The sequence below is a fragment of the Heterocephalus glaber genome, unplaced genomic scaffold (genome assembly GCF_053883595.1).
Source record: "Heterocephalus glaber isolate CG9 unplaced genomic scaffold, H.glaber_assembly_v1.0 deba00001688, whole genome shotgun sequence".
Lineage (NCBI taxonomy): Eukaryota > Metazoa > Chordata > Mammalia > Rodentia > Bathyergidae > Heterocephalus > Heterocephalus glaber.
Window position 1 is genome coordinate 5,894,520 of NW_028258413.1, and position 20,693 is coordinate 5,915,212.

The following is a 20,693-nucleotide window of genomic DNA, read 5'->3' on the forward strand; positions in this document are numbered from 1 at the left end:
AGGTGGCGGAACCACTGAGCTAAATCCCCGGCAAAACTGAATATTTTTAAGTGCCCCATTTTATTGATTCCTAGGCCCCAGAACTTTAATGGGCCTTTGAATTAACTGTAAATCCTGATGGAATCAGACCTATCCACGGGAGCCAAGGACCTAGCCCTTGTGCAGCATTCCTTGGGTATCTTGGCTATCTTTTGTTTGTTTTGTTGTATTAAGAACTTGAAAGTTCTTTGTTTTAGATTTTAAACTTCTCTTAAAGGATAGGAAAAAGCCATGCTTTCCATAATTTGTATTTTTGCCTCTGTAGAGTAGATGACTGATGGACAGAAACAGGGCTTTGGATGATTCCCGTTCTTCTGTTTAGAACAAGAATGAGTCATGCAGTTCTTTAGTTTGCTTTATCACTTACAGTATGGGCTTATGCTGAAATTATTGGTTTTTTTAAAATACATCATTTAAGTAGTAGGTGAAACAGGCCATTCAGTGGGCCATACGTTTGAACTTAGTAAAACTTCCTGTGAACAACTTCCGGTAACCTTGTTATTTTTGAGCCGGCCCACATTGTAGAACTCGAGTGGACATGTGAGAACAGGATGACTATTGTGTGACTATAGAAAGATTAGATTTAAGTTTTGGTCCTTGAAACAGCCTAGTTTTCTAAAAGAGGTGCTGTGAAATAGAAATGTTGTGATCTGAATAAGAGAGAGGATATATTTGTATTGGAGCTGATGTTTAAAACTTTTAAATTTTCTTAATCTTACAAAAATCAAACAAAGCTAGATTTAGTCATTATTAACCAGTAAACCCATAAATGGCTTTAGTGATAGTTTGTGATGCTATATTGGTTCTTGGCTTAAGTGTCGCTGTTTAGTATATAAACATAGTATCGGTACAGGTTTCGTGTTCCATTCAATTTTCTGACTTGCCACTACAAGTAATAAATGTTCAGCCACACGAGAGAAGGAAGCAATAGATAACTCACAAAATGACAGCATAAATCTAACTGGGACCCAGTGAAGGGAGGTTCTGACTGGCAATGCCTTGTGTTATGTGGCTGGGGCCAAGAGATTTCGCTCATGCCTGGGATGCATTGGCCAAGACACAGTGACACGGCAGTGACTGCAGTTATTTGTCTCATCTCTTGCCTAATAAATATTCCAGTAAGGTCATAGTGAGTAAGGGTGAGAAAGGATGATCCAAAATCAACAAAAGTGGGTGATGCCAGAGCTGGAGATTTCAGAATGTTTTGTGAAAGATTATTTGAAAGAGGGACATGTGGATGGGATGGATCTTTAGGGGGAGCCCCTGCTTCAGATGAGGATGTCACTGAGGGGGGACAGGACCCTGGCACAGGTGGAGGGTGTGAGGATGTGGCCAGGCTGGAGGGCAGCAGTGTAGAGGCTGACGGGGTTAATACCAGCTCAGAGCAAACAGCACGCACTCACCTGGGGCTTTTGGGGCGCACCGTGGGAATCGGGAGGGAAGTAGGGCAGGCGGGCGCCCCAGAGCCCGGCAGAACTCTGCACCCGGCATCCAGGAGGCATGGTTGTCACAGCCGCTGTGTTCCTTCACCACCACAGGAAGCTGCCAGCCTTCATCAGGCTTGTCTGGTGAACGCCGAGTTCCCAGCCGGTGCCCCTGGTTCTAATCTCCAACACAAGCCACCTGGCGAAGGGTCACCTTGGTTAGTCTGTCGTCCTTGTGGCCCAGCACATCGCCTGGTGACGGCCACTGCGGCCTGCTGCCGTGCCCTGGGTGACCTGCGGCAGCGGCACTTCTTCGAGTCACTTGTTTCCTTCCTCTTGGCCTCTGGAGCCGCATTTCTCTGGGTTCGCTTTGATGGGCTGTGCTTCCCAGTGTCTCTTGAGGACCCTCCTGTGTGTGGAGCACTTAGCTTGGGAGGTGCCGGCCACTCTCAGCCCCTTGGCGCTGTCTGGGACAGGGCTCAGTGACCTTTCCTGCAGAGGGACTGGGCAGGACGCGCTGGGGTTCGCAGATTGTGGAGTCTGACAGCCGTAGGCAGTGAGCGGGTGGCTGTGGCTTTGTTGTAGCAGGGCTTTCTGTACTGTAGCCGTGGCCTGCGCTGGGTCTGCCCACTGGGCAGCCTTTGCTGATCGCTGGTGTTGCTCTAGGTGATTTGCTGAGCCCCTGCATCGGGGACCCTCTGGGGTGCCCGGGTGTGTCCGGTTAGCCTCCCTCTTCTTGAACTTGAGATCCCCGGGTCCAGCTTGCTGCTGTGTTACTACGTAGCTAAGGAGGTCTCCAGATTCAGTGCCTACAGCAGACGTCCACATCTGCCGCCCCTCCCCAGCTTGTTTCTGTCCCGATCCCGTTAGGGCACGTTCATCACCATGCACACTTTCAGTTTCTTTGTGGTAAGAACGTTCAGCACCTCTTTCTGGATGTTTTCTAAGAGATGGTACATTATCATTAGCTATTGTCACCATACCCTTCGGTGGAGCAGAGCCTGTTGCCATTTAAAATGTCCCCCAAAGTCTTGTGTCCACTGAATTGTGATCCCGCGGCTGACCGTGCTGGAAGAGGCAGGTCACAGCAGTGTGGCCTGGAAGGTGTATTTTTTTTTTTTTAATATATTTAAAAAATTGCCCGTTTATTTGACCACAAGCAACTGAATGAATTCTCCAGAGAGGACACATTTCCTAATTACTGATGTCTCAGTCTCCTTGCAGATTCTAAGACTCACTCCGAGTGCCATAGCCTGAGCACTTGTACTTTCTAAGCCTGCAGGGCTCCTCCTTGGCAGCACACCCATCAGAAAGCTCTTCCCTGACCATGCGGCACCTCGTCATCTTCTCTCTCGCTCGACTCGCCGCAGTGGGCTTTGTGTTATTAATGCTCATCATACCTGCCAGCGAGTATTGCATATTCATTGCCTCTATCCCTGACTCAAATGGAAGTTACATATGAGTAGGGAATTAGATTTCATATTCCTGCCACATAGAGTAGTGCTTGGTGCAGTGTATGTGTTCAGTAAATATTTACTGAGTGAATTAACTTAAGGAAAACTTATAAATTAAATAAGAAAAACAGAAAGCAGAAAGAAGAGAACTTGAATTTTAAAAAGTCGATGGATGTCATCTGAGATTTTAAAAGGTATTGATTGTGCCCAGGAAAAAGGAAGAGGAACCTGTGAAGATATAGCAGCAAGAGTTCTTGGGAATTAAAATAGGATTGTTAAAAGGAAAGGTGAGCTGAATGATGTTCTGTTGTTTTAAGCCACAACATTTGTGGTAATTGTTACAGTGGCCATAAGAAAGTAGTGCAGATAAAGAAGTAAGGAAATCTACCAGAAACAGGCAAAGGCGGTAAAATGCAGAGATACGGTGATTGTCGGATATTCAGCATGTGACTAACACCAGTTTCAGAAGGAAAGAACAGATAAAATGAAGAGGGAATTATCAGGGGTAACAGGAGAGATCTAAGAAATATGCTGTAGGAAGAGCCTGGAACATCAGCGATTGCAGAACGCCTTGTCAGCCTAGAAATGGAAAAAAATAAAGCGCAGAAGACAAAAATCCAGGGAGAAGAATGAGGAAAGAAGTGAAAGGCAGCCTGGTGGGGACAAGAAACACTGTCTGTGTGGTGGAGCAGAGGACCACAGTGTTAAAATTAGCCAGGAATTTAAGGAGGGTGGCTTGGGGTCACATGACCTGACTTCTTACCTCAGAGAACTGGAATCCATAAGGAATTTCTCTAGCAGGGATACATTAAGTAGGGCCCCCAGAAGGGAACCAGGGGGCTCCACAGTGAGTTAGAGGAGAAGCCCCACCCCCACCCCCGCCCTGGGACCTGGATGGGAGGAGGTGGAACTTCTGCTTTGAACCAGAGGTGCCTTGGTTTGACATAACGTGAAAATAGACATTTTAGAAAGTAAGCTGGCAGCAGCAGCTTGCTGTCGAGCCTGCGCTTCGGAAAGTAACAGTGTGATCACTGGTTCCTCTCTGGCTCTGGCAGGGGCCAGCTGAGGTGCGGGTCGGTTGCGTCGTATGCAGGAAGCGGCCTCGGTTGCCAGGCTGCGCCTCTGCCTGTGGCCTGCGTGTGTGAGACACGTGTGTGAGACGCGTCCCCCTTTCATCTGAGCGGATTGGGATGGCCAGCCCTGGGGGGGGACCCGAAGGTTCACAGGCTGGCGAGGTGACAGCATAGACCCCGAGAACTTGTCCTGCCCACATCCCATCCTTCGTCGCGCCTCGGGGACTGGCCATGTGTGCACATGAGGACCCCCGGGCGTGACCTGGCGCCTTTCCCGGTCGACGGTGGTGACAATTCATACAGTGAGGTGGGCCGTGCTTTGCCTTAGTGACGGGCACAAATCATTTCCCAGCACTTTTATATCCCAGGATCTAGTACTTTGCATTTTATGCACAAAATGCTTGGTAAACGGTTGCTGCTCAGTGGAAGAAACCATTCCGTGAGATTATCAAGCTCCTGACTACCTGAGAAGGCGGTCTCTCAGGGCTCCTGTGCTCGCCGCTCCTGTGCGCGTTTCTCTGTATACTACCAATGAAAACATTGACACTCTGAGATCTAAAGCTGTGCTTTATTTTTTACAGAAATGCACGCTCTTATTGTTTCTTCATTATTATTTTCTCCATTATGAAGACTATTTTGTGATCCAAATAGCTTCTAGTATGTAGTTACCTAAGTCAGCAAATATGGACCATTCTTTACTCATTTCTAGTGGTCGTGTGTACACATTAGAGATAGTCTTTCTCTTTTTTTTTTTTTTTTTTCTTGTGTTGCTCATAGATAACTTTGAAAATTGAGCAGATAGGGCCTGGGATTTAGCTCTGTGGTTCCACCGCCTGCCTCACAAGCTCAAGGTCCTGAGTTCAATCTCCGGTATCAAAAAAAGTGAGCCGATAGATTACAGCCTGGTGCCGAATGGACCCAGAGGGTTTTGTCTGCGTGCTTGGTACGTCCTTTTAACAGAAGGGGAGCAGTGTGGGTCCGAGCAGGAGTATCAAATACTTTACCATCTGCGCCCTCTCTCTCAAGTTTGTTGCCAAGGTGGGCAAAGGAAAATTACCAATTTGGAAGGAAGAGAACGGAATAATGACGAGGAATCATATTTAGTCATAGTTATGTTCGCTGAGCAAATGTCTATTGAAATGTCTGCAAAGTGCAGGCCGCTTTTCTGGGAGGAAGTGTGGCATCATGAGCGACAACTCACTCGGACCCCCTTCAGAACTTCATTGCAGTGCTAAGTCACGGGAGGGACCTTTCTGTGCTGTAAGAGCCATTGTTGAGTTACACACTTCTGTTTTTAATGGGCTGGAACTTATTTATTTTTCTATTTTTGTATTGCTGTTGTTGGTGTTTACTAAACTTTTGGGGGGAATAATTTTAGATTTGGGAAAGTTGCAAAGATGGCCCAGAAGTGCAGTAACCCTTAGCCCGGGGTCCCCTCAGGTTAACACCTTTCCTGACCATCATGCATTCACCAGGACTGAGAAACCAGCGCTTGGGTTCTCCGAAGAACCCCAAGTTTTCCTGAACTGATGCTTGTGTTTGCAATGACAGCGTCTTTCCCACCCAGGGCCCCGTCCGGACCCTGTGCCACCTCACCCTTGCTCCTCTGCCCCTCTCCTCCCGCGTGCTGCTGTTTCTTAGTCTCAGACCTGTTTCCGCATTCATGTATTTATTCAGTCATTTGTTTGTATCAGAGTGGACTCATATATTTGTTTTATACTTACAGGCTTTAATTCAGTGTTGTATTATGTTATTGCTCACATTGTTTTGTCTTTGGCATTTGGGGCTCACATTTCCCTTGAACATTGCAACCTTTTGTGTTTTGAGTACTTGGTTGACTCCTTGTATTTGTTTTGTGTTTGTTTTAAAACAAGGTCTTGAGCTAATGCCCTGCTGGCTTGAAGTCCTGGGCTCCAGCAGTCCTCAGCATCCCGAATAGCTGGGACTGCCAGACCCGGCTGCTGTGCTTGGTTTTCTGGACTTTTCCCCCCATGCTGCGGGTGAACTCAGGCCTCACGCTGCACGCAAAGCTGTTCTGCTGGGTTGATTTCTCACCCTGAGAGATGCCCGGCCTCATTTTGTGTGTTCTTTTCCTTGGTGGGAGAGTCAGCCCCTCTCCCAAGTGCCTCAGTTTCCCTCACTGGAGAATGGTAGATTCTGGAGAATTTAGAAACCAGGGTCTTGGTTACAGGGTGTGTTCATCGCAGATAGAGTGTCAGCCAGTCTCTGTTTTATTTTGTTAAAAGATTTTTAAAACCTAAACTTAAAAATGATGCCACAGAGGAGGACAGAAATAAAACATATCCCGATTGAGGAAGTTATGAATGGCACAGTTGTGTGGCTGCATTAGAACCAGCTTTTAGAAACAGATGAATTCCAGGAAAAGTGCATATTGAGTCGTTACTCTATTTCAATAATACATGCTTTTAAAGTTATTTTAAATACGTATTTCAGCATATCACATCTAAGATAAGCTAGTTTCTCTTACTGAGCTTTGTTTCTGTCATGAGCTTTCTGTGATATTGGCACCCTAGGGACAAATTAATATTTCTTTTAATAGCATGGAACCGGTGGGCCTTCCTGTCCGTGGTTATAGGAGGAAACTGGGAGGTCTGTTGTTAGATATCTGCTCGTTAAATTAACATTCATCTCAGGCCAATCCACGTCATAATGAGTCTTTTTAAAAAAGTGAGATTTTTCCAAATTTAGACATTTTCTGCTTTGAATGTTTTGAGCCACAATAATAAAATGATTTTGGCGACCTCGTGGTTTAGTTGGTATATATTTTCTCTTTGGTCCTCAGATAGGAGCGTTTTAAAAGTTGAATTAAACTTTAGACTGCGAGTTGAAGATTAGCCTTGAAGAGAGGGATAACTTTACAGATGGATGAGGATATTATAAAGAATACTGAGTGCATGGCTTTAATACTGCTTTTTGTTTTGTCTTTGCAGAGAATGGAGCTGGTCACTACATTTCCCCCTTCCATGACATCCCTCTCAGGGTCGGCACTGAAAAGGTACTATTTCAACTTGTTTTGAAGGTGAAAATTAGTATTTCTGATATTGTTATAAAATGCTTTTTTGGAGGTGACATGAAAGGAAAGAATGTGGTTGGAAGTCAGGAGGAGAAAGTGGAGTTCCGGCATGATTTAACCTTAGGACGAGGATAGAATTCTTCTGGGAGGACTTGGGAGAAAGGGATGTTTGTGGTCCACTGGACGTAGAATTCGGTAGGGGCTAAAGATGAAGGGTAACCATTTAGGACACGAACCAAGGGCTTATTGTTAATAGTGATGTCGTACCTGACACTTGTGCGCTGTTTCTATTTGGCAGGCGCCATGTGAGTGTGTGTCATGTAACCCGTCTAAGTGACTGTTGTTTTTCCCAGGCATACAAGGGTGCAGGGATTCGATCCACTTGTCCGATGTCACACAGCTGGCGCCTGCCAGAGCCAGGCTTTGCGCTGGCACTTCTGGGGCCCACAGCGCTCTCACTCCCCGCCTGCTCTGTGAAGCCGCTGCTGGCACAGCCAGGCTGGCACAGTGGCCCTGTCTGTGTAGCTGTCTCCGAGAACCTATGCGTGCGGTCGGTCGCATTGCACTGGGCTTGCAGGTCACCCCACGGTGAGGCTGAACCGGTTATCACCAGGCGGAGCAGGAGAGCCACTGTCACTGGCAGAACTGACAGGGCCCAAAGGCGTCGGGCACTTGGCAGTCCTGCTCAGCTGGTGTATTTGGCGGCAGATGTTCCTAGTCACTGTGAGGCATCCTTACCATCCGAGGCGATGACTGAGTTGTCAGAGCACTGCTGCCCAGGAGAGGGCGGAGGACCAGCCAGAGTGACAGTGACCGGAGGGTGTGCCGAGGGCCTGTGGGGCTTCGCTGGGCACTGAGCTTGGAGCCCAGTCCTTCTGTCAGTTCTAAGCTTGCTGCGGTCACCGTCCTCGAATCTGGAGCGACAGGGAGCCAGGGAGGATAGTGGTAGCTGAGCATTACGGTGTGTCTCTGAGTTTTGTTTTGCTTTGGCCAGTGAAGCAGCAGACCCCAGCACCTCTCGTCTCGCACCTGGCCAGCACGTGCATGCATTTGTTTACTTACTGTTACTCATTCAGCAAGTAACCCTCGCATGCTTGTGGTGAGCTGGACGTGACTTCAGACCCAGGGTATGCAGTGGCAATTCAGACAGATCCAGTTCATGCGCAGCTGGAGGAGACAGACGACCGTACGGCCAGTAAAAGCTACAGCCCTGCAGTGGGCGGTGTGTGGTAGAGAGCCTGGTGGGCTTTGTCACAGAGAGGCGTGTGGGCCTGTGACAGCCACAGTAGTCACGCTCTGTCTTTGGGAGTCATGTAGTAGAGAGGTGGAACCAAGAGCGAGACAGCCACGTCAGTGTGGCCAGGCATAGTGGGCGTGCCTGTAGTTCCAGTGACCTGGGAAGCCAAGGCAGGAGGGTTACAAGTTCAAACCCAGCCTGAGCAGCCTAGTGACTTAAGAGACCTGTCTCACAATGGGGGAGACGCTGGGGATGTTCCTTAGTGCGGAACCCAGACAGCAATCTCTAGTATCTCGAAAAAAAGGAAAAACATCAGAGGGCATAACACTATGTCTACGGAGGGAGGATGGGGGTCCATACTGAAGCTGGGTCAGGACACGTTGAGACAGGATGTGGTGGTGAGTTCTTGGGACACAGCTTGGCCCAGAAGGTGGCTCTGTTAGTAAGATCCCCTCGCTTTTAGCCAGTCATGACTGGGACTTGTGCTTTGGGATGCAGAGTTGTGGGAAAAGAAATAGTTTCGAGGGGCTGGGGATTTAGCTCAGTGGTTCCACCGCCTGCCTCCAAAGCGCAAGGTCCTGAGTTCCATCCCCGGTACTAAAAAAAACACTAGTTTCAGGGTTGACTGGAGCTAATTACTGTTCTGTGTATTTTGTGTCCTCGCTAGTAGTCGCTTTGGTGCATGAACGTTACACGCCTGGGCAAGCTTTCGGGAGTGGCGTCATCTTCTCCTACCCACCCCATGGTAGTCTGGCTGAATTCACAGAAGCTTCAGGCAGCATAATCCGCACATGGGAGGAATTCAAGGCAGGAGGGGCCGGTACTTCATGGCTTGTTAGCCCGCTCCCTGGAGTCGAGTTTCAATAATGAAATGACTGTCTTAAGCGACTGTTTTAAGCGTAATCGCAGGAAACTGCCAGTCCTTCCTTGAAGACCAGACGGAGCCTGTGCTGGTTTTATAAGAACCTGGAAAATGTGTAGCACCTGAAAGAGAGTTAGCTTTTCTGATCGTTTATGAAACAGCCCGGTGCTGTTCGGTGGCTCTCCGTGGAGGCAGAGGTTCAGGCAGCCTCTGTCATCCAACAGGAGCGTTTATTCATTAGTCCTCTTCTCTGTGAAAATGTGACAATCACAGCTACCATCTTTTTCTCTTACAGGACAGTGGCATTCCTACCAAGAAAGCACGAAGCAATGATGATGAGGTATATCTACACTTTTCATTTGGGGAATCACTTTTACACTGCCTGTTAAAGCCCTCGATGATTGTATTTGTTTTTGTTTTCTTTTTTTTGGTACCGGGGATCGAACTCAGGACCTTGCACTTGCAAGGCAGGCGCCGGAACCACTGAGCTAAATCCTTGGCCCCGATTGTGTGTGTTTGTAAAGTGCCTCTAAATATTTTCCCCTGCAAGACTATCTGAAACTTTTCCCTCTAGGATCTCTTTAAGGCATTTAGAGCTGATATGACCATTAATTTACCGTATTAACATTTTAAGTGTACAATTCAGTGGCATTCAGTACTTAGACACTGTTTTGCTGCAATCACCTCCATCTATCTCCAGAACTTTCTGTCACCCGGAATGGAATTTAGCCTTATCCTCTAGTACCTCCCCCAGCCTCCAGCTCCAAGTTAGCTCCTCCTTCTGTCTCTGAATTTGACTGATCTAGGTACTTTGTTGCCATTTCGGTTTTTAAGTGAACAACTTGAGAGAATCAAAACAAGAACCCAGATTTTAGTAGCAAATTATTTATTATGGCCAATGGTCTAAAGTAAGTAGTTTATGAAAATTGGCCAGTTTGCGTATTTTTAGAAATTCTAACAGTGAAGATAGTTGGAGGAATTCAAGGTGGGAGGGGGCTGATATGTTCATGGTGTGTTAGCCCTGCTCCCTGGTGTTGAATTTCAATAATGCAGTGAGTGTCTTAAGCGGTTTTTCAGAAGTAGAGAGGAGAAACATGTATGCCAGCTCTATTAAAGTATGTTCCAGATGCATCATTGGATTCCGTGACTGTCAGACCTGTTATAGTTGCTTGCTTTGCACACCTGTGATTGATACTTGGTCCGTCCCTGCTCTGGGATCCTTCAGTCCTCACAGCTTTCCCTCCACCTGTACCTTTCCAGCTTCATTTCCATCTGTTCTCTGCCCTGAGTTTTTGCCCTAACTGCAGCTTTTGAATCCACTTCCACACATGGCAGTGGAGGCTGTGTAATTCCTGCAGCATTGGCCTGCCATCCTTCTGCTTTTCTGAGTCTGTTCGTCAGATAGTCCTGGAAACATCTAGCCTGGGGCCACCTAGAGCACTTGTTAGAAATCCAGATTCCTGGCTGCATCCGGTGTCTGCTGACCCTGAGTGCTCGGTGGGATGGGGCCGGGTTACTCAGCGTGGCGCATCGAGGCAGGAAGGTGGGGAGCCCCTGGCCAAGACATCGAGTGCCACAGACAGGCACTCCGGGCTTTATGGTTCCTAGGGACTCAGTATATTAATCTTAGGGCATTAATCTGAGTCTCTTGTTTCAGCGTGATAAGTCTCTTCTGAACCCAGACCATCAGATTAAATTTAATTCTTAAACACTGTGTATGGCGGAGATGATCTGATTTGTGTTTAGTTGAAAGTTTAAAAAGTTGGAGAGGCAGAAGGGTGATTTCTTTCTCTTTGCCCACATACATACAACTTGGTGGTTGCTTTTTCACATATCTTATTTTTCTTATTTCTGTGATGAAAATGCAAGGGGGAAAAAAAGGAGAGACAAGAAAGAACTCATTGTTCCTGGTACATACACACCTTTCTGATTTGATTTCTGTCCCCTTTTGTCTTTTTGATTTAAAAAAAAAAAAAACATCCTGGAAGGCCATTCTTGGTTTGTAATAACGCTGATCTTAGGAAAGCCAGACTAACTTGGCTTTAAAAAAATTACAGGGCAGATGTGTTTTGGCTGAGAAGGGAAAGGCTGGCTAGGAATGAGGTACTGTTGACAGGGAGGGGGTGGAGGGAGAGCGCAGCCCCTGGGCTGAACTCCAAGCCTGTTCCTCACCTGTTGTTCTGGAGCTGAGTTCAAGTCTCCGGGGAGGTTTTGGTGGTGTCACTGCTCAGGGACACAGTGGTCGCTAGCACGGTCCTCTGTCGTGTCCACCACAGGGCCACGTGCACTGTGCTTTCGTGGCCAGGCTCTCAGGGCAGAATAAGTCAGTGAACATCTGCCGATCACTTCAGTTCTTTTTAGCAGCATTTCCAGTGTATTTGAGCAGGTGCAGCTGTCACGAAAGAGTGCAGGAAACGCCATGTCCTGGTCCCCACAGCCCCACGGGGCGAGCTGCTGGGCCAGGCGGGGGCGGCGCCCGAGGGGCAGGGGCTGGCATTCGTTCTTGCAGCGGGGTTTGCACTCTGGCCATGTGGAGCATTTAGTTTTACCTGGAGAAAAGTAATAAAAGCCATCATGACTCATGTGCTCGCTGTGTATTTATATTTAATAGTGCTGGGCCGAGGATTTAGCTCAGCAGCTCTGCGCCTGCCCTGCAAGTGCAAGGTCCTGGGTTCGATCCCCGGTATTGGCAAAAAAAATAGTGCAGGTGGCATTCTTTAATTAACACTTGTATTTCACAAAGAATCCCCTAAGATAGTGGTTAGCAGTGTTCGAAGCCAAGTCTGGCTGCATATTAAAACTGCTGGAGAGCTTTTAAAAAACTTTCAGTGACAGGCCAGGGTTGTAGCTCAGTGGTGGCAGCACTTGCCTGGCAAGCATGAGGCCCTGAGTTTGATTCCTGATGCCAAAAATAAAATTAGTAATGACCTGATGAGTTGAATTCAGTTGGAGGGTGTCGGGCCTCTGGGAATCTTTTTTTTTTTTTTTCTAATTGAATAAAGGTTCCCAGGAGATTTTGATGGGTGACGTGATTGAAGTAGAAAAATTACTTCTCAAATAACCTGTGGAGGAGGATTCACTTTTTGGTTTGTTTGTTTGTTTGTTTCATTAGTACACATTTGCAGTACATGAAGTTTATATTCCTTGTGTAGGATTGGTACATATACATAGCATATCTTCATTCATTTTTCAGCACTTTTCCCTCCCCTCTCTTCTGCCCCTCTCTTCTGCCCCTCTCCGTCTATCTCTTGGGTCCCTTCCCCTTGAGAAAGATCTGTCTCCCTACTTCCTATTATCTGTCTCTTACTTTGCTCTTTATAATTTGGGTTTCTCATGTAAGAGAAACCACTGCGATAGTTAAGCTTATGTGTCTGACTTATCTCACTTAATGTTATGGTCTCAGATTTCTTTCTATGTGTCTTGCACTGATACCGTTTTACAAAATCCAATCAAAATGAATAGTTGGTAAAGTGTAATTCAGGTTCCAATTTTTTTTTACTAAGAGACGCCATGGACAGACGCGTTCCTGTCTTGAGGGATCCACAGCAGGTGTTGTGCAGCTGGGGCTCCGCCTGGCCATGCTCAGGGTAGCAGCTTCCATCACTGCTTCTCTGTGAGCAGCATGGTTCCTTACTGAAGCCACTGTGCCGGGCAAATGGCCTTGCGGATTGAGCTTTCTCTTTCTGAGGCAGTCTGCAGGGAATTGTTTTTCTTTACCAGTGACCTGCAGTCCCCTTTGGGGAGAGCTGGAGCCAGGGCCCCTTTGCACCTTTCGGGAATCCCGTGTCCTTGGCTTTGCCAGCTCAGACCGGAAAGGCTCACCCTGCCGTGCGTGACCCTCGAGACTTCTCTAGTGAGCGCCTTTGCCTCACACTCAGTGCAAATTGGATGCCAGTTTTTTGATACACTTTTCATATTTCACTTCCTAATTTTCTGAGCATTTTCCTTTAGGTTCCTTGGTAGATCTGAGCAACCTAGTGGGGAGTGGGACAGAGGTGGTCCTTCTTCCCTCTGTGGAGAAATGAGCCCAGATGCTTGCAGCAGGGAGCCCTCTCCCCCGCTCTGTCAGGGGAGTGAGCAGCAGCACAGTGCCCGGCCCACCCACTGGGGCGACTGTGACAGGGACTGGCCCCTGACACCGTGAGTCGAGGTCAGCTGATGGGATGGCTTCAGTTCTTCTGGCTTTCAGGCCACTTCTTTAATTTTTAGGAGAAATTTAAGGCAGAGTTAGAGGTATGACGTAGACGTCAACCATGTTTTAGTGGGAAAAAAAACTCCTTCAACAGAATGCACTCAGTTTTACTCAGCATAAGGCTCTCTCATCCCAAGTGAATAAATAAGGGCTGGGGATTTAGCTCAGTGGCGCTGTGCCTGCCTGGCAAGCACAAGGTCCTGAGTCAGATTCCCGGTACCAAAAAAAGAGACAAAAACCAAGTGAATAAACAAAAAAATAAGGAAACTTGTTTATGTTCCCTTTCTTTTTGACTGCAGAATTTGCTTCATATGGTCGTAGAAGTGCCTCGGTGGACGAATGCTAAAATGGAGGTACGGATGCTTTCTGGTGATGTGAAATTGAAATGCCAACTAAATGGTGACATGATAGCATTGCTTCTAGTTATTTGGCGTCGTATTTTGAATTGAAGAGGGTTGATAAACTTCTTTTTTTTTTTTTGTATTAAATTCTTTTATCGGTACATTGTAGGTATATAACACAATTACATTTCCCACTGGGAACTATACCTTTACATAATGCATCTTGGTTCGTATTTTTTCCCCATTCCTAGCCCTCCCTTCACCCCCTCCACCCTTCCCTATTTACAAAGACTTTATTTCCATTTTTTCCATTTCTCATCATTTTTCCTTTCCCTTCTTTCCTTTCCCCTGCCCCTCCCATTACCCCTACCCCTTTGGACCTTTTCTTCCTATTTTACATTTTCGATTATTCATTCTAGTCATTGGTACATTGTAGGTATACAATATAATGACATTCATCATTGGAAATTTGCACCTTTACATAGTCTCTCTTGGTTCTTATTTTTCACCCTTGTCCAGCCCTCCCTTCAACCCCTCCAGCCCTCCCTATTTACAAAGATTTTGTTCCTATTTTTCCATTTTCTCATATTAATCCCATTCCCTTCTATCCTTTCCCCTAGCCCTCCCACTTCCTTCCCCTTTGCCCCTTTTCTTCCTATTTCACAGGACCTATTATATATTTAGTCCTTATTTACACTTTCAGTTTCTCACACCAGAGAAACTATTCGGTATTTACACACCTGTGTCCTGTTTATTTCACTTAAGAGTATTGCCTCAATGTGCATCCACTTAGCTATAAATGTCTCTAATTTCTCATTTTTTATGGCTGAGTAGTACTCCATTTTATAAAAAAACCACATTTTCTTTATCCAGTCTCCAGTTGATGGGCATTTGGGCTGTTTCCAAGTTTTAGCTATTACAAACTGTGCTGCTATGAACATGGGTGCACATATATCACTGTGGTATGATTCTTTTAATTCTTTGGGGAAGATCCCGAGGAGTGGAATAGCGGGATCAAATGGGACTTCCAGTCCTAGTTCTTTGAGGTATCTCCATACTGATTTCCACAGTACTTGCACCAGTCTACACTCCCACCAGCAGTGGAGCAGGGTTCCTCTTTGCCCACAGCCCCGCCCTCATTTGTTATTGGTTGATTTCATGATAGCAGCCATTCTTTCTGGAGTGAAGTGGAATCTCAGCGTTGTTTTTATTTGCATCTCTCGAATGACCAGTGATGTTGAACATTTTTTCATGTATTTATTTGCTATTTCTACTTCTTTGTCTGAGAAATGTCTGTTCATTTCAGATGCCCATTTTTCGATTGGGTCTTTAAATTTGGGAGGTTTGATCTCTTTAAGTTCTTTATAGATTCAAGATAGTAGACCTTTGTCTGAGGAAGAGCAGGTGAAGATTTTTTCCCACATTGTGGGTTGTCTCTTCACACTGCTGGTGGTTTCTCTTGCTGTGCAGAAGCCTTTTAATAAGAAGAGATCCCATTTGTTGATTGTTTGTGCTAGTTCACAGGCAACTGAGGTTTTGTTCATAAAATCTTTTCCTACACCAGTGTCTTCAAGGGTTCTACCTAACCTCTGTTCCAACTGGTTCAGAGTTTCTATTTTAATATTTAGATGTTCAATCCATTTTGATTTTAGTTTAGTGCATGGTGAGAGATACAGGTCTAGTTTGAATCTTTGGCAAGTTGAAGCCCAATTTTTCCAGCACCATTTATTAAAGAGGCTATCTTTCCTCCAGTGAGGGTGTTTGGCTCCTTTGTCGAAGATGAGATGGCTGAGTGTGTCTGGCGTTGTTTCTGCATCTTCTAATCTGTTCCACTGGTCCTCAGGTCTGTTTCTTTGCCAGTACCATGCTGTTTTTATCACAGTAGCTTTGTAGTATAGTTTCAAGTTGGGGATTGTGATACCCCCTGCCATGTCTCTGTTGCCTAGAATTGCTTTTGCTCTTCTGGGTCTCTTCTTGTTCCAAATGAATTTTTGGATTGTTTTCTCAAGGTCTATGAAGTATGCTGCTGGGATCTCAATTGGAATTGCATTAAATCTATATAGCAGTTTTGGAAGTATGGCCATTTTTACTCTATTCATCCTTCCTACCCAGGAGCAGGGGATGTCTGTCCATTTTCTGATATCATCTTCAATCTCTCTTTTCAGAGTGCCATAGTTTTCAGAGAAGAGGTCTTTGTTTTCTTTTGTTAGGTTGATTCCTAGGTATTTCAGTTTTTTGGATGCTATTGTGAAAGGAATTATTTGCCCTATTTCTCTCTCAGTGAGTCTGTCATTGGTGTAGAGGAAAGCTATTGATTTTTGTGTGTTGACCTTGTAACCAGCTACTTGACTGAATTTGGTTATTAAGTCTAGAAGACTTTTGGTGGAGTTCTTGGGGTCTTCTGTATAGAGTATCATGTCATCTGCAGATAATGACAATTTGACTTCTTCATTTCCTATCTTTATTCCTTTTATTTCTTTCTCTTGTCTAATTGCCATGGCTAATGTTTCCAGAACTATATTGAACAAGAGTGGTGATAGTGGACATCCTTGTCTTGTTCCTGATTTTAGTGTGAAGGATTTCAATTTTTGACCATTTAGTATGATACTGGCTGTTGGTTTTTCATAGATGGCTTCTATCAGTTTGAGGTAGAGTCCATCTATTCCAATTTTTTGTAGGGTTTTTATCATAAATGCATGTTGGATTTTGTCAAATGCTTTTTCTGTGTCTATGGAGATAATCATATGGTTTTTGTCCTTGGCTCTATTGATATAGTGTATTACATTGATTGATTTTCATATATTGAACCATCCCTGCATCCCTGGGATGAATCCCACTTGATGAGAGTGTATGATCTTCTTGATGATCTTCTGCATTCTGTTTGCTAGTATCTTATTAAGGATTTTTGCATCTATGTTCATTAGTGAGATTGGCCTATAGTTCTCTTTTTCAGTTGGGTCTTTCTGTGCTTTGGGGATCAAGGTGATGCTTGCTTCCAGGAATGAATTTGGGAGTATTGCTTCCCTTTCAATTTCACTGAAGAGTTTAAACAGTAGTGGCAGAAGTTCCTCTCTAAAAGTCTTGTAGAATTCAGCAGTGAAGGCATCAGGGGCCGGGTTTTTCTTAGTTGATAAGTTTTTAATTACATTTTCAATTTCATTGGTTGATATTGGGTTGTTCAGAATTTTTAGGTCTTCTTCGTTCAACTTTGGTAATTCATATGTATCTAGGAATCTGTCCATTTCTTCTGTGTTGTCCATCTTATTGGCATATAGGTTCTGGAAGTAGGTATTGATGATCCTCTGGATTTCTGCTGGGTCTGTTGTAATTTGACCCTTTTCATTCCTAATTGCATGGATTTGTGCCTTTTCTTTCCTTTTTCTGACAAGGTTGGCTAAAGGTTTGTCAATTTTGTTGATTCTTTCAAAGAAGCAACTCTTGGCTTCATTGATTTTTTTTGTATCATTCTCTTAGTCTCCATTGCATTGATTTCTCCTCTGATCTTTATAATTTCCTCCTTTGTATGAGCTTTGGGGTTGTCCTGTTCTTCTTTTTCTAGAAGCTTGAAGTTCAGCATGAGGTCGTTTAATTGGGCTCATTCTGTTTTCCTAATATGCGTATTCACTGCTATGAATTTCCCTCATAAGACAGCTTTCCTTGTGTACCATAGATTCCGATATGTTGTACTGTCATTGTCATTTAATTGAAGGAACTGTCTGATTTCTTCTTTAATTTCCTCTGTGACCCATTGGTTATTCAGAAGTGTGTTGTTCAATTTCCACATGTTTATGAAATTTTTTGAGTTTCTTTTGCTATGGATCTCCAATTTCATCACACTATGGTCTGATAATACACAGGGGATAACTTCAATTCCTTTGCACTTACTTAAACATGTTCTATGTGTAAGTATGTGGTCTATTTTGGAGAAAGACCCATGTGCAGCTGAGAAGAATGTGTATTCTGATTTTGTGGGGTGGAACACTGTGTAAACATCTGTTAAGTTCATTTGTTCAAGAGTTCGATTGAATTCTAGTATTTCATTGCTTATTTTTTGTCTAGCTGATCTATCTATTTGTGACAGTGGGGTGTTGAGGTCCCCCACTACAATTGTATTAGTGCATATATGACTTTTCATGTCCATTAGTATTTGTTTTGTATATTTGGGCACACTAGTGTTTGGTGCATAGATATTTATGATTGTCATCTCTTCCTCTTGGATTCTTCCCTTTACAAGGGTGTAATGTCCTTCGTCTCTCTTAATCAGTGTTGGTTTGAAATCTACTTGATCTGCAAAGAGGATAGCTACTCCTGCTTTTTTTCAGGTTCCTGTCGCATGCAGTATTGTTTTGCACCCTTTAACTTTCAGTCTATGAGTTTCCTTTTGAATTAAGTGTGTTTCTTGTATGTGGCATATTGTTGGATTTTGCTTCTTGACTCATTCTGCCAGTCTATTTCTTTTGATTGGTGAATTGAGACCATTAACATTGATGGTTATAACTGAAACATATTGACTTGTCATTGCCATGACTTTTTCTTTTTGTTGGGTTCTCCCCCTTTACATTTAATTTCTTGTCATGCCAGATGGGTTCATTCTGCTTTGCTTCCTGGGGTTGTGATCCTCAATGTCTGTTCCTAGGATATTGTCTAAAATTCTTTGGAGTGCTGGTTTGGTATTCATGAAGTTCCTAAGGTGCTCTTTGTCATGAAAGTATCTTATTTCTCCATCCATTTTGAAAGATAGTTTTGCAGGATATATCAGTCTGGGTTGGAGGCTGTATTCCTTTAGGGCTTGGAATATGTCACTCCAAGCTCTTCTTGCCTTGATGGTTTGTGTTGAGAAGTCTGCTGTGATTCTGATGGGCTTTCCTTTGTATGTGATTTGTTTCTTTTCTCTGACTGCTTGTAGAACTTTGTTCTTCTGTTGTGTTTCTGGAATCTTAACAATTATATGCCTATGTGTAGATTTTTTTTGATCAAGGCTATTTGGAGTCCTATATGCCTCACTTATCTGTATGTCAAGCTCTTTTCCCATGCTTGGGAAGTTTTCTGCCATTATTTCTGTGAAGAGATTTTTTATGTCATCTCCACTCTCTCCTCTTTCTTCATTGAGCCCAATCAGTCTTATGTTATTCTTCTTTGCATCATCTAGCAGCTGCTGGATTGATTTCTCATGTTCCCTTCTAATTTTGAAGCAATTTTTCTTTTCCTGGTCACTAATTGCAATCTTATCTTCTATATCTGAAATTCTGTCCTCACATTGGCTCATTCTGCTGTGTAGACTTTCAGTGGAGTTTTTCATGTCCTGGAAATCTATTTGCATCTGTTTTATGGATTCCATTTGTTTCTTATGTTGGGATTCCATCATGTTCCTCAGCCCCTCTCTAGATTTATTAATCATGTCTTGCACTAGGGGCACAATTTCTCCTCTTATCTGAGAAATTATTTCTGATTTTATTTTTTCCAGATCCCCTTTTGTTGCCAGTTCAGTGGGTCCCCTTTTGTTGGCAGTTCAGTGGGTCCAGGTGGTTGAGTATCAGAGTGTTCCATCTCATTTCCCTTTGGGGTTGCTGTAGGTGATCTGGAAGTCTGGTTTTGAGACTTATTTATGTGTTTTCTTATTTTGACTGGGGCAAGGGGCTGTTAGCACCTGCACGGATTACCTCCTCTGAGCTGGGTGAGGTGGGACAGGGGCTGGGAGCAGCGGTAGGGATGGTGACCCAAAAGCCCTTTCCTGTGGTCTGGGAGCAGCAGGAGGGATGGTGGCCGGGAAGCCCCTTCCTCTGGACCAGGAGCAGTGGGATGGTGGCTCAGAAGCCCCTCCCTCTGGGCCGGGAGCTGTGGGAGGGATGGTGGCCCAGAAGCCCCTTCCTCTGGGCCAGGAGCAGCGGGACAGAAGGTGGCCCAAAAGCCCTTTCCTCTGGGCTGGGAGCAGCAGGAGGGATGGTGACCGGGAAGCCCTGTCCTCTGGACCAGGAGCAGTGGGACGACGGCTCAGAAGCCCCTACCTCTGGGCCGGGAACAGCGGGACTCAGTACCTTGGTCTGGCGGTCTGGTGTCCTCTGCGTCTTTGTAGTGTGGAACCAGGTGGCAGCCTGTCTGCAGCGGGGTGATTCGGTGTCTTCCCCATGACCCAGGACCTCCCGATAAACTTCTTTATAATGAAAATAATTGAAAATTATTCTTGGGAACTTTAATTTCAAAAAGAAAAGAGCTTTGTATATACTTTAAAGAGAGTGTTTCTCAGCTTTGCCTGTCTAGTTTGTTGTACACATATTTATTTACTTCTCATTCTCTGCCTTTTTTTGCCAAGATGGCAGATATTTTCAAGGCTTACTGCAAGAAGATTCTGAGGTATATTCGGTTCTTAGACACAAGTGTTTATTTGAGGCTGATGGCAGTTTTAATTTCTGAGGACTTAATTCCTGAGATTTTATTCTGCCTGAAATAAAAGCATGTTGCTAACTCAGTTTCTGAACACTAAGAACACCTGCTGCTCCCCTGGTCAGCTTTTTAAAAGAAATTGTTTCAGTTTTACACTTTTCCGTGGAACACGAACCTATCTATCCAGAAGAGCCTCTTTGCTTTTTCAGGTCTGATTGTTCTCTCTTCGTGTGGCTGAGTTCTCCTGCACTTCTGAGTGGAATTTCATGTGCCTCCCTTCGTTTCTGTGGGTAGTTGAGCTTTCTGCAGTATAGGGAGTGATGGCCAGCATTATTTTAAGTGTGTGTATGAGGCATTTTTATGTAGGAGTACAACCTTCACGGTTTATATTTGGGAAGCTAGTGGGACTCTTACCACCCCCTGGTAGTGTTTGTGTTAAGGTTTTAAAGGAAGTTACAGGCATTGGATGCTTCTCTCGGTCATAAGTTGTAACGTTGCATCCCTCACCCTCTGCCCACCTCCGTTAAGTACAGAACCAAGGGCCTGGAGTCTGCCTGTGGTAAGCAGCATAGTTTTTGTTTATTTTAAGCCATAGATTTTTTTCCCCCTCTTTGAATGTCAATGTGAATACGTTTGATGGAAAAGTAATTTTGAAA

The 20,693-nt window shown here is 44.9% G+C and overlaps 1 protein-coding gene across 2 annotated transcripts in view; it reads left to right on the forward strand.

Moving 5' to 3' along the window:
- Nucleotides 1–20,693, forward strand: part of Ppa2 (inorganic pyrophosphatase 2) — a 71,781-nt gene that overhangs the window by 2,171 nt on the left and 48,917 nt on the right. Inside the window, exons 2-4 of one of the 2 annotated variants that reach the window (XM_013066073.3) lie at nt 6,942–7,006; nt 9,419–9,463; nt 13,615–13,668. In XM_013066073.3, coding sequence (XP_012921527.2) covers nt 6,942–7,006; nt 9,419–9,463; nt 13,615–13,668 — 164 coding nt within the window. The remainder of the gene's footprint in view (nt 1–6,941; nt 7,007–9,418; nt 9,464–13,614; nt 13,669–20,693) is intronic. The other variant, XM_021245402.2, reaches the window with a different exon arrangement.